At 36.2% G+C, this 14537-nt stretch overlaps 1 protein-coding gene across 1 annotated transcript in view; it reads left to right on the plus strand.

Moving 5' to 3' along the window:
- The first annotated feature begins 670 nt into the window (after nucleotides 1-670).
- Znf33b (zinc finger protein 33B) overlaps nucleotides 671-14537 on the plus strand; it is a 34239-nt gene continuing 20372 nt past the window's right edge. Inside the window, exons 1-4 of the mRNA XM_020156985.2 lie at nucleotides 671-799; nucleotides 1885-1937; nucleotides 12675-12819; nucleotides 13011-13106. Coding sequence (XP_020012574.2) covers nucleotides 1929-1937; nucleotides 12675-12819; nucleotides 13011-13106 — 250 coding nt within the window. The 5' untranslated portion in view covers nucleotides 671-799; nucleotides 1885-1928. The remainder of the gene's footprint in view (nucleotides 800-1884; nucleotides 1938-12674; nucleotides 12820-13010; nucleotides 13107-14537) is intronic.

The following is a 14537-nucleotide window of genomic DNA, read 5'->3' on the forward strand; positions in this document are numbered from 1 at the left end:
CTTAGTGCCAAACTATTTTGAATAAAAAATATTACACATACTGATTTCTTAGACTTTTTTTCTAGTGAAAAACGAAGTCAAGAATGCTTTTGTAAAGTACACAATACACCAAAACCTGAGAAAAAAAATACAGAAACTATTGAGAATCTTATAGGAATTTTTTGAATTCCTTATTCAAAATGTCTTATCTCCATTTATTCAACTCATTTTAATATCACAGAGGAAAGAATATATTTCTTTTCTTCTTTTGTATCGTGTTTATTTTCAGGTTGAGTTACCATTTCTTTGTGTCGCTTTACTGATTTCCATGAACTGGCTTTGTCTCCCCTTCCCCGTTTTAAAATTTTTTTCGGAGAGAAGTTCTGACGATGTCTGATAGTAAGTCTCCTATTGTATGTCTAGGGTATTTCTGAATGTTTAAAAGTGAACTTTACATGCTGCTTTCTTTTCCTTGACAGTTCTGTGTCTAAACTTCACCATGGCCACAGAGTTCCTCTGTGATTTATCATTTTCGGGGGAGCAATCGGGATCCGGGTTGCTATCCGCAGCAATACGGACTCCAAAATCAAAACGCGTGAAGGCGGCGACAATCCGGAAGAGATAGTCGCGGAGCCTCATGGGAATGGTAGTTTGGCCATTGCGGTGAAGGGCCCTGGCTATGCGCGCTGTATTTGCGCACGTCTCTTGCTGCTTGCAGCCTCTGCACCTCTTCCGTTTTCCTCGGGCCTCACGTGGGAGGTGGTCCGGGCTGCCGTTACGCGCTCTTCGTGGGCCAGCGAATTCGACTCGGGAGCGACAGGTGAGCCCCGAAGGACTGGGTGAGGAAGGCGGGGCGGGCAACAGGCGTTCAGTGCCCGGCAGTGGGGAGGAGCCCTGCAGACCCGGAGATCGGACCTCGGAATGGCGACGTTTTTATCGGGACTCAAAGCTGTCTCAGCGAAGGCCTAGTGCCCGGTCTTCGCAGCGTGGTCTTGAGTCGCGAGAGTAGGACTTGTGCGCGTGCGTGAGGCGCACGCCCATCTGGGGACTGGGCGGTGCTGCAGGGAGCGCGTGTGCGTGCGCGGCGCGTGTGGGGTCTGTCTTGACGCGGGCTCCCTGTCAATCAATCCCCTCTGGATGCGCTCTGCTCCTTTGATCTCCGCTCTCTAGTCTTGTCACTGCATCTTGATGAATGCTGTTTATCTGCTTGATTTCCCCCTAGCATTCAGGATGGATCTTCAAGAAGTGTCTATTTTTGTTTTATTTGATATAAGTATTTTAAAAAAATTTCTGAAGGTTAGTGACTTTTTGAAGATCACAATTTGTTAGGTTTGCTGAAGAATAAAATTCGGGGGACTGTCTACTTTCCACTTAATTCAAAGAAAGTTTCTTGTAAAACATCTTTTTGAGAAATAAAGTTAAAAGAAGTTAAAATGTTTTTGTTTCCTTGAAGCACTTTTTATGTCTTTCAGTGCACTCATTAACCAAAGAGAAAGTAATATTAGCAGAAAAATTGATAGCTTAGCCTAGAGTATCTTTTGCAACAGTTTTCAGGGAGGTGTAAAAGTTCCTTCATTAGATGCATTATTAACTTGTTTAACCATATTGCCGTTTAATATTTTTTGTGAATACCAACGGAAGTTAAAACTGTTAAAATCCTTAAGATGTAAATATTACATTTACCCAGTGGAAAAACTTTAGCCAAAGAGTAACGCGATTATATTAGAGTAATAGGGGGTAGTCTTTCACTCTTCCTCCTGATTATTCTGAAGTGTCAACAGGATATTAACATTTTCCCACCGGAAGCGTTTTATCTATTGGATGTGTGTAGCTTTTTAGGATGGAAGAATTGAAAAGCTGCTGTGAGCCAAGATCTTTTATGACTCTATTTTTCTTCTATTCCAGCTGAAATTTCAGAGTTGTCTACGTTTTTCCTAGAGCAGCACAAAATGAATGAGGTAAGTTGTTCATCTGTTCATCTCCTTTATCTTTTTTTTTTTTTTATTCATATGTGCATACAAGGCTTGGGTCATTTCTTCCCCCTGCCCCCACCCCCTCCCTTACCACCCACTCCACCCCCTCCCTCTCCCCCCTACCCCCTCAATACCCAGCAGAAACTATTTTGCCCTTATCTGTAATTTTGTGGGTTTTTACTGGTTGAGATAAGGATAGCTATACAGGGAGTTGACACACATTAATTTCCTGTGCATGTGTGTTACCTTCTAGGTTAATTCTTTTTGATCTAACCTTTTCTCTAGTTCCTGGTCCCCTTTTCCTATTGGCCTCAGTTGCTTTTAAGGTATCTGCTTTAGTTTCTCTGCGTTAAGGGCAACAAATGCTAGCTAATGTTTTAGGTGTCTTACCTATCCTCACTCCTCCCTTGTGTGCTCTCGCTTTTATCATGTGCTCAAAGTCCAAACCCCTTGTTGTGTTTGCCCTTGATCTAATGTCCACATATGAGGGAGAACATACGATTTTTGGTCTTTTGGGCCAGGCTAACCTCACTCAGAATGATGCTCTCCAATTCCATCCATTTACTAGCGAATTCATCTCCTTTATCTTACAATGGATTTTATGAGTTTGTAGGGATCGATGTATTAAAATGAGAAATTAGTAATAGATAAAGTTGAATTTCACAGAAAATATAAAGCAACAGATCAGTAGCAGGGCCTAGTTGGCATGTTAATATATAATGATCTTAGAGTCACTCATGTGAGCTGCAAATATGTCTCTGATCTTTCTCACAAACATAACAGAAAGGATGACACTGCATTTTGGATACAGAAGATTGATTCCTCTGAAGGCAAAGATTTCCTGGAAGATATTTTTTTTTATCATAACATATAGTGAATAACCGTCCAGTAGTAGCCCTGAAATAAATGCAGCCTATTGCCTTAAAACTATTTTTACACTCAGTAGTGTGAAAGGGTTGAAGACATGGTGCAAGAGGTGTCAATTTTCACATGGACTTGTTTGATCCAGGTGTAAAACCTACAATGCTGAAAGGAGAAATAGCCTGCATGCCTGTTGCAAAATTCCTGTAATTATCGTTGACTTAGGCTGTGTAGACAGGTTGTGCAGCACAGAGTTCAAAGTCAACTTCTCTGGTAAATATTTTTGAGCTTCTCAATCACATTTCATCCCATAGTATAGTGTCTTGATTTTTCCTTTCTGCTTTTTTGCAATCTATCTAGATTCAGGTCACCAATGACTACATTGTAGTTGCAGATCTTGGACAACTGCTACCTTCCTTTCTGACTGTCCTCTCCTTGAAAGACTCCTTTGTCAGCTTCCGATACCACTTTTCTGGTGGCTCTTTCTTGGCATTATCCTCATCATGTCTCATTAAGGCTTCATCTTGTGTCTGTTAGTCTTATTTTACCTGCGTATATACATTAAAAACATGCATGGTAGTTGAGCAACAACATGTATTGTTTTAGGTGGTTTTAAAAATATGTCAAATAGTTGGGCATGGTGAGGCAAGCCTGTAATTCCAGCACTTGGGAGACTGAGGCAGGAGGATCCAGGCCTGCATGGGCTATGTAGCAAGATCCTGTCTCAAACAAAAAGTAAAGTGTGTTGATGATGATACACGTTTTTTTTCCTCCCAGTTCAGCAGTAATTTTAGATACATCTATATGTAGTTTATTCCTTTTAATGCTATATATTATCCCATTGTGTGACCACATTGTATTCTAAGTACTGTATTTTATTTGTAGACATTTATTTAGTTTCTGTTTTTCATTAATATAAATAAAGCTGTGAACATCCTTGTCATTCTCTACATCTCCAGGCTTTAGAGACGTGCACTTGACCTGCAGCATCAGCATCACCTTGGACTTGTTTGAAATGCAGATTCTCAAGCCCCCTCCCCAAAATACTGCTAGAGATTCTTTGAGCATGACCCGCCACTGTTTTGCAAGGGTCCACGTGAGACTGATTCCACTAGTTTAAGAATCAATCACTGTTCTCCAAAATACTCCTGTGATCAATAGTTTTGAGTTAGAGGACATGAGGATTTTTGGGTTTTTGTAGATACACTATTATTTGAAGATCATTTTTCCTGCCTTTGTTCCGTGTATAAAAGATGATAATGGATGGAAAAACATGGCTTTTTGTTTTTTTGTGTCTGATTATTAATGAGGTTATACAACTTTCATAAATTTATGGCTTTTCAGTTAGTATTCTTTTACTAAGTTTTCTAAGAATTCTTTATATACTATTATTATTATTATTTTAGCTGTAGTAAATTTTCCACTCAGGGCCTTGTACTTGCTAGGGAGTTGCTCTACCACTTGAGCCAGGGTTTTATGTTTTTGTCCGGAGCCAGCCTCAGACTATGATCCTCTTTCTTAAGGCTTCCCACATAGCTGGGATCATAGGAGCGCACCACCACACCCAGCTTGTTGGTTGAGATTAGGTCTTGCTAACTTTTTTCCTAGGTTGGCTTCAAATGGTGATACTCCAATCTCTGCTTCTTGAGTAGCTGGGTTTGCAGATGTGAGCCACTCCACCCAGCCAAGATGTGTTATTTCTTTCACTGTAATCCCACCCTCTCCAGCTGTATGCAGCACTGTGTTTGTCTAGGCTTTCTACTCATTGGAGCAGTCCTGTGTGGTATGCCAAAGCCGTTCACATTCTTTTTTTAAATATGGTTCTGTTTCTTCACTACTGTAACCTCATTTCCTGCTGTTATCCACCTTGAAAATTGGCTACTTTTCAGCTTCTGGTAACTTCCCCAGAGATGCTAAGAATAGATGGATGTCTTTAGTCCCCCATCTTATCCCCTTGTGATAGATTAACTTAAATTATTTTGACTTTATAATGGTACAAAAGTGATAGACAATGTTGGGCAGTGACAGTCAACCTTAGCTTCCAAGATCAGGAGGGTAAACAATTGCTGCTGTTTAGAGTATTGTGTTGCTAGCCTATGGTATTTGGCAAGTAAGGTGTATTCCATTCATTTTGCTTAGGATATTTTCAACTTATGATAACCGCATCATAAATCAAGGAATACCATTTTTTTTTAGAAATTTTTTTTTACCAAGAATATCCCATTCCAAATTATGCAGTTTCTTTTTTGATTATGAATTCCTATTAAATTTTATCAAATTATTTTTGGCATCTATATTGAAATCAGATTGTTCTTTTTAGTTGATGAATTACATTAATTGATTTTGAGATGTAGAAGTAAGTTGGTGTTTCTAAAATAAACCCAACTTGGTCATAATCCATTATACTTTTTTTTATATTATTAGATTTCATTAATTTATATTTTGTATAGGATTTTTGTGTCTATGTGCAAAACAGAAATTGACCTGTAATTTTTTGTATGTTTTTTTAAAGATTATTCTGTATTCATAATATCAATTCTTGAATATTTCTTCTTGTTTTTCTCTGCAAGTTTTAATTTTGGTGGTATTTCTTTCCTAGATATTTTTTTACCTGCAAGACCATCTATGCCTGAAATTTTCTTCAGTGTTCAGAGGAAAACTTTAAATTATAGTTCCAATTTTCTTAGTAGATGTGATACATTAGATTTTCTTTTCTTTTTTTCTTAAAGTAAGTTGGAAAGTTGTGTTTTTCTATGAATGTCACTTTTTAGTTTAAATTTTCTAATCTTCTGGTGTAGTTGCTCATACCATCTTCCTTAATGTTTTCATTGAGATTAGGAGCTGTAGGGATTTTTTTTCCTGTCAGATATTGATAAGTGGACCTTTTTTTCTATATATCTTGATTAGTCTTCCCAGGGTACTGTCAAGTCTATTAGATTTTTTTTTTTTTTTTTAGAGAACCAATTTGACTTTTTCTATTGTGTGTGAGCTTGTTTTAATTAAGTAATGTGTAATCTGTAATATGTCCTTCTGTTTCCATCCTTTGTGTGTAATTTGCTCTTTTTCTAAAAAAGATGGATATTTGATTTCTTTCATCCCTTTTTCTATATTATTAAGGGTGCATTTCTAATCATGGTATTAGCTGTATCTCACAAGCTTTAGTAAGTTATATTTTTATAATTCAATTAAAAATATTCTTGAATCCCCACTTAGAAATGTATCTTTTACTATCTAAACTGAGTGATTTTTCTAATTAGTGTCTTTGTTATTGAAGATATCTTATTCCTACTGTGCAAAAAGAAGTACTTTGTAAGATTTCAAATCTTTGAAATTTGTTGAAATCTTTGTGACCCAGACTGAGGTCAATTTTGATAGAAGTGGTCCATGTGAATGGTTCTTCATTTTAATCAGAGTTGTATTCAATCTGTGTGGAATAACTCCTATTTCTGGAGTTCTGAAGTATTTAATTTAAGCCTGAATTTTAGGAAAAAACATGAGGTCATTCATTCTGCAAAATTTTTACATACCTACTATGGATTGTTTTAAGTAGAGACCACATTGTGAGCAAAGTAATCTGCATTTCTGCAGTCTACCTGTGTCTGTTCATGTTGAGTTAGTCTTAGTAGATTATAATGAAGTCTGCCAGAGTGTTATTTAGAATATTTGCATTAAAAATGAAATGTGAACTGTTCCTGAACAATATTTTTTTCATGTTAGGTTTATGATAGTTAACAAATACTTGTTATAGAATGTTTAATTCACATGAATTGTCATTTTAATTAATAGTGGCTGTACTATAATACTAAAAACATCTAAGCCTGGTGATTTTTCTAGGGCCTTAGGCATGCTAGGTAAGCACCTACCATTGAGCTACTTTCCCAGCACTAAAAGGGACTTTGTCTCCTTTCTGAAACACTTTATGTGTGCATGTATGTATGTATGTATGTATTTATTATTTATTGAGGTGAGTTTCACTGAGTTGGTCCCACTGGCTTCCTGAGTGGTTGGAACTGCAGGTGTGCCCCATTGTGTCTGGCTTCTAATTGACTTTATATGACTTCATAGTCATATTTCTGGCTGTTGATCATTAGGCCAGTTTTCCATTACTTTCTAAATCAGTTTTTAAGTTTCTCGTGAAACATCTATTTTTCTGTGGGCTTTCATATCATATTCTTTTTTGTTTTCTTAGCTCTCCTGTGTTTCATGGATGTGTTAGTGTATTTTAATCAAAGCATCCTGGAACTCGTAGCAGCTTTTTCCATATGTTTGGTTTGTGTCTTGTTTTACTTTTTCCTGAGGTAGTTCTTGCTATGTAGCCCAGGCTGTCCTTAAACTCATGATCCTCTGGTTCAGCCTCCCAAGTGCTGGGATGAATGGCATGCACCACCATGCCCGACTTTTTAAGGTAATTTGTGCTAAAAAAGGTATATAGTAATTATATCTCCATGGAGAATTATCTTTGATCATTTAATTTGGCCCTTAGTGTTACTTATCTAATGTAAAAACAATCAGTCCTACTTTTATTTTGCTTACATTTTGTCCTGCAAATTTAATTTTTGTCCATCGCTTTCACATTTTTTGATCTTTCCTTGTGAATAGCTTGCTGCTGGTTTTGTTTTAAAATCAAGAATTTCTGTTATTGATGAGAAATTTAGCACCTTTATATGCTCTGTAATACCTTAGTTTTTTGTTGTATTTTTGAAATTTAGCTTACTATGTAAGTGTACTATTGATATATTTTTATATTATAGCTCTTACTCCATTTTTTCTATTTTGTTTGTGCTGCTGATCAAATTTCCTTTATAAAAAATTGGTAGCTTGCTGCTTTTCAGTTCTTATTTATGAATACATTAGTAATGGTTACATTTGAATCTGCATTTCTTTATTCCTCACTGAATTTTTTAAATTGTTTTTATATTTTGCAGTGCTGGGAATTGAAATCAGGACCTTGTACATGCTAGGCAAGTGCTGTACCACTGAACTACATCCCCATATCTATGTTAAATAGTGTCTTACCAAGATTTTTTAAAAAACGGAGTAGTGAGGTTTGAACTCAGGGCCTTGCACTTGCTAGGCAGGCACTTTACAGTTTGAGCCATGTCCTCAGCCCCTCATCAAGACCTTTTGATTAACTATTGCTTCTCTTCCATCCAACCTAGAAAACATTAAGGATAGCTTTATATTCCATGTCACTCCTAAACTGCTCAGTCTCATTATGGTAGTTCAGAATCATTTGTTTCAGATGTTTGTTTAATGGATAGTTTATTATCAATTTTCGTGCCTCGGCCTCCTCAGTAGCTGAAACCATAGGTGCACCCCACCGTGCTCAGCATAAATTTTTTTGTTACTACTGCGGTTTGAATTCAGGGCCTTTGCACTTGCTAGGCAGGTACTCTAGCACTTGAGCCACACTCCCAGTCCAGCAAGAATATTTTTAATACATTTTTTAATGGTTTTGATAAAAATTAAAACTACTACAGGAGACATTACTTGGAATTGAATATGTCTGTCTTGATTTGTGAGTTCAAAGTTTGAGCTAAATCTGATGTTAGTTTTTAAAATAGCTAATACAGTACTTTGACTGCTTTAGTTTTGGTACTTACTATCTAACCTAACGTGTTTATATTGGTTATGTATATGGAATAATTGGGTAAAAACATAAGTATGTAGTTTGACAGTTGACAAACTTGAGATCTCTTCAGTCTGAGTCTGTGGGCAGTTCCCTCTTTTTCTGGATGAAGAAGAACTCCCAAGTTGGTACTCAAAATGTGAAAACTACTTGCTAGAAAAGATATTTGAAGTTTCCTTCAAGTTGTTATGTTGGTCTGTGGGGCCTACTGCTGTTGAGAATTACTCAGGGAGGTATCATCGTGTTGGTTTACCTCAGCTCTTCATAAACCTGTTTTCTTATCAGTGTATTCTTTAAATACTTTAGACAGTTAAGGAACCTCAGCCTTGCTACCCAAGAAGTGTCGCTGCATCAATGGATGGAAAGATTTTATTTTCATGCTGTTTATTGGCAACTTAAAGTATTAGCTTCAAACTTTATTTCTTTCAAAAACTGTCAATTACACTCTTGTAAACTCCTGCAGCTGCTGGCTGTGGATTTACCAGGAGCTGGATATTGTTGATATCATGTGTTCATTCATTATTCATGTGTGCTGTCTTCCTCCGATTTTGGATTCAGTTTTCCCTGCTGAGGTATAGCATGCATATGGTAAAGTGTAAAGTGCTTTCAATATGTCTGTGTTCTGCCCTGTGTGTGTGTGTGTATGTGTGTGTGTGTGTGTGTGTGTGTGTGTGTGTGTGTGTGTGTGGTGTAAAACACGTAAGTGCATCCTAATAGTCATCAACAAGATCAAGATACTGAACATTTCCACCACTCCTCAAGGTTACTTCCTGCCCTTTCTCATCTCTAACACCAGCCTCCTTTCTTCTAAGGTGGACTCTCTTTCAGCATTGTTGATTGACATTGCCTGTTACTGAAAATTAGTTGTGTAGATCAGCATGGGTACTTTTGATATCAGTCTTCTTTCTTTTAATATTACATTGGATTCATTTGTGCTGCTTTCGCACCAGTAGTTGCTTCTGTCTTGTGCTACCTGTATTTTGCTTCATGAAAATACAATTTATTCATTATTTTCTTTTTTATCAAGTAGTTTTTTAGTTTGCCATTTTGTATTTTTTAGTATTCACTCCAAATATTACAATATGCATTCTTAATTTTTTGTCTGTCTTAAATTAGTAATTAATTGCATCACAAACAATGCAAGAATCTTAGAATAGTTTAACTTCATTTGTCTCCATCTTGTGCTTTTACTTTTAGGTGTCAGAGACTCCAAAGGGCATTACTGTGCTTGCAATCAATTTCCTCTTCAGGTGTGCACTCTTTCCTACCCTTTTGTGCTTTCATCAACTATTGTTTTCCTTCAGCCTGAAGAATTAGAAAATGTCTTGTTGTCTGTGTGCATTGTTACACTTTTATCAATATTTATTAGGAAAATACTCATTAGAAGAATATTTTTATACAATTTAGTTTTTTGTAGTAATTTTCTATTTAGCTTCAAAATGTTTCTATTTGATTTTCTCATTTATAAATTACAGGTTGAATTTTTGCCCAGTGTTTCTGACTTCCACAGTTTCTGTTGAAATGTTTCCTTTATGCTTTGTAGTTGATACAACCTCCTTTTTTTTCTTATTAATTTGAGATAGGATCTCACTATGTAGTCCAGGTTGGCTTGGAGCTCTGCATAGCTCACGCTGGCTCTGCATTTTTGACCCTCCTGCCTTAGCCTTCTGGCTGCTGGGATTATAGATGTGAACTACTACATTTGCCCCCATGAATTCTTTCTATGCTAGGAATAAATTGAATAATTTCTATGCCAGAGATAAATTTCTTTCTGTGCTAGGGATAAGAGTTCTGTGTCAGATAGATATATTCCGAGATACCTTTTTCACATTGGGTGGGTTGCATCTTTATTCCTTCTTTTGGTAAAGATGGGTTCTTAATATAGTATGGTTAATATAACATGTCTTATTTAACAAGTCTTTACATGTTATGAGGTAAATTTCTTGCTGCTTTAACTTTTTAAAGTTAGAGCTACCCTAAGATGGGTATCTGCTGTTCCAGAAGATAGAAATAAATACATATTATAATTTCAGTGTATCATTTATTAAAATGATTGTTATTCTGTCACTGTTGTGATGAATCAAATGACCATACATGTGTGGGTCTGTTTTTTGTAGCTCTATTCTGTTTCACTTATACATTTGAAAAATCCTGCCATGATAATACTTGATATATGAGAACATTTCTTCAGGCTTAGATTTTCTTCAAGATTGCCTTGTCTATTGAAAGCCCTTGCTTTCACAACGTAGAATCAGTTTATCTAATCTCCACCAAAGTATTTGCTGTATATTTGTTTGCTTTGAATCTATGTAACAGCATGGGGAGAATTGATATTTTTCTGATAATGATCTTTCCCATCTGTAAATCTGTTATATTGTTCCTCTTTAGTTTCTTTCATTATATTTTGTAATTCCCTTTGTAACTATTTTCTTATTTTTCATGCTATTGTTAACTGTATTTTTAAAATTAATTTTCTGCTTCTGCTGGTAGAAAGAAATACCTAAGGTTTATTATGAAGCTTGTAGCCATTTCCTAAATCTGTACTTTTATTTGGACTTTTCTGTGTATAAGATTGTTTTACCTTATTGCTCTACAAACTTTAGAAAAATGTTCAGTAAAATTGGGACTATCAGGCGTCCTTATTGGTACTAGTTTTAAAGTTAAACACTTTCCATATTTCAAAATTAAATGTGGTGTTTGTTTGTAGGTGTTTATGGAAATCTGTTACTATGTTGAGAAAATTCTTTCTATTGCTAGCTTGTCAGGGTTTGTCTTAATCATATTTTTCTGCATCTACTGATATGATCACATGGCATTTCTTAGTTTTTAAAAAAATTTCCTCATGGTCCTTCATAGCCTGTTCTTTCTCTATAAACTAGGTACAAAGTGATTTTCCTTCATATTCCATTCTTGAGTATTTTCTCCTCTCAATCCTCTGAAAGCCTCTGATTAACTCTTGATGAATCGCCTTTACCAAACTATCCATCAAAGCCTATTTTTACTCTAATCCTCCAGTGTTCTGCTTCCCATTTAGTATAGATAAGACCTATCGTGCTAAAATGCCATGCTTTGTCTGGTATCTGCAGCTATTCATGTAGATTGTCTGAGGAAACATTTCCTTTCTGCCCAATGAATTAGTGACATCTTGTTCTCTCTGTTGTCACTATCCTTTAGCATCCCAGTTCTACTACAGTAGGTTCTGTTAGTGGTGGTGTTTTGTACTTTTTTGTCCCCTGCCTTTTTTAAGAGGCTTTTTCTGTGAGAATTAAAACCAGGCCATATGATTCATGTTCATACTTCTTTGACTTTCCCTTTCCACAGCAGTGACCCCTGAAATCGAGGCATGCACCTGAGAGGATATCCAAAATAGTTCAGTTGTATATTCTCCTATGTTCTCTACAGATGTTCCAATCACAGCAGTTCCAAAGTCTTCCCATCTTCTACACATCCTAGTTATTGTCTATGAATTGAAGAATTAGAGCATACGATACATATTGCAATGAAATAATATGATAAGATGTCTTTCTATCTTTTTAAACCTAAGTGAGAATTACATTGAAATTTATAATAACCACATTGGCAATTTGCTCCTATAATGTGTAAGTGCAAGTCTGTAGTGAGCAAAAATATTCCTGAAAATGATAAATGACCAAATATTTTGGAGACTATTGATCTGAAAATTACTCCACAACCAGTTTCCTGAATACTTCCATGGTCTTTTATCTTGTGACAGCGTCAGGCTATATCTTCATGTCTGATTTCTTGAATGTTAGAAACTCCCTGCCTTTGCTTGCGCCATGGCACTGTGCTTGTCAGAACACAGCACTGCTCTTTCGTCACCACTGTCCTTCCTCAGTGAAGCCCAAAGTTGAACTAATTTTGCTCCTTACTTCAGCATTAGCTATCTTGTATATACTTTCACTTTAGCTCTTGCAACATATACAGGTATATTGTATCTTCTTATTAGGTTTTATGGTCCATAAGTACAAGAGGATTTTTATTAAATTTCATACTTCCAACAACTAAAATAGTTCCAGGTACATTAATTCATTTTTGAATGAATTAATACATTAATGTAATGGCAGTATATTTCTGTTATTATTTAGCTTTTCTCTCTGAAGTATAAATTAAACAAATATTCTGTAAACAATTTTGTAATCTCCAAGCAATAATCTCAGTAAGGAATCATCCCACCCATCATTTTCTGTGTCACCTAATTGTGAACATTTCAGGCTGAACAGAAATTCCAGGGATCAGTGTCATTTAAGGATGTGATTGTGGGCTTCACCCAGGAGGAATGGAAGCACCTGAATCCTGGCCAACGGTCCCTGTACAGGGATGTTACACTGGAGAACTACAGCCATCTCGTTTCAGTTGGTAAGGCTGTTTGCTGTGTAATTTGAAGCTTGTGGTCACTCTACATTTAATGATATTTGGAATTTGGACATTAGAAGATATTTATGTTCATTTCTCTGTTGGGATATTCCAGTAGCTACATACTTCCCCCTCCATCATAGACCATGACATCTAGGCTGTTGGCCCATGTCCTTAATTATTTCTGTTAACAGGGTATTGTGTGACTAAGCCAGAGGTGATCTTCAGGCTGGAGCAAGGAGAGGAGCCATGGTTGTTGGAGGAAGAATTCCCAAGCCAGAGCTTTGCAGGTGAGTTAATCCATACTGCACAAATCAACATCAGATTTATTATTAACTATACTTAATTCAGGGGTTGGCAGTCTCAAAATGTTTTTCAAAAATACCTTTTTAAATGATTTCCTTCTTACTGATCCCTAAGTTAAACCTCCACAAACCACTCTCAAATACTTTTGACTCATTTTGAAGTATTTTCCATTCTTTTATCTGCCAGTAGTGCAGACTTTGCCTGTCTCAGTTTTGCTATTGCTTTTCTTTATTACTCTGATTTCTCAGTTGCCAACTTTACTTCCATTGTCCTATATGCCTTTTGTTGGCATTCTTTCATTGCTTTTGATGCTAAATAATTTTGAGTTCTTGTTATGTGCTAGTTGTTCTTTAAGAGCTGAAGACATAGCAATGGAAAAAAATACCAAGTGTACATGAGTTTATATAAATTGCGCTAAAACATGAATATGTAGTATATAGTAAATGCTCATCATGGTGACCACTATCAAAGAAATGAATGCAAGTCTAGATGGATTGAGTGTATTTATGAAAAACTGGCAGGGGAACTCTTTGCGAGACCAGCATTAGAGCAGAAGTTTGAATGAAATGATTGTGAGAGGTAAGCCTGTGGATAGAAATGTTTTGGTATTTTTGAGGAACAACAAAAAGTCACAATGGATGAAGGATAGTGGATAATGGGAAGAAGAACAGCTAATGATGTCACAGAAGACAAGAGTACCACAAACTTTGTTAAGTAACTTTATTATATATATTTGCTTAAGATCGCTCAACTATGCAGAAAAAATACTGGGGTGGACATAAGGGCACAGGTGGTTCATTAAAAGACTGCTGTATTTCTCCTTATGAATAATTATGGTGGCTTACACTAAATTGGAGGCAAGGCATTAAGGAGAAGTTTGGTTCTCTCAACATTTAGAAGAGGGGCAATTAAAAAAAAGAACTAACATTTGGAACATCAGAGTACCAGATAAGAGGAGAGAGGTATTTAAAGTATATGAGGAAATAATGCCTGAAAAATTACCAGACTTAGCAAAAGACAAAAGTACACATTCCAGAATCTGAACTAGTAAATTGATGCCAAGGACACTGATGATTAAGTCATAATTCTTAATCATCACTAAATTCAAGCAAGACCTTACCTGTAGGAAATGACAGTGTATTTCTTACCTGAAACCGTTGTGCCTAGAAGAGTTTGTGCTTTAAAAAGCAGCTCCTTTTTAAAGCACAAACTCTTTGAGTAAATCAGCATTGGGAGTTGCAGGATGCAAGTTTAATGTATTATGTAATTGTGTTATTAGCCCTTTTATTGTTGAGTTTTAAGAATTCTTTGCATATTCTGTGACCAGTCCCTAATTAGGCATTGTATCATTTGCCAATAATTTCTCTTATTTGTAGGTTGTCATTTCTCTGTCTTGACTTTGTGTCCTTCAATAA

This window comes from Castor canadensis, chromosome 7 (genome assembly GCF_047511655.1).
Source record: "Castor canadensis chromosome 7, mCasCan1.hap1v2, whole genome shotgun sequence".
Taxonomy (NCBI): domain Eukaryota; kingdom Metazoa; phylum Chordata; class Mammalia; order Rodentia; family Castoridae; genus Castor; species Castor canadensis.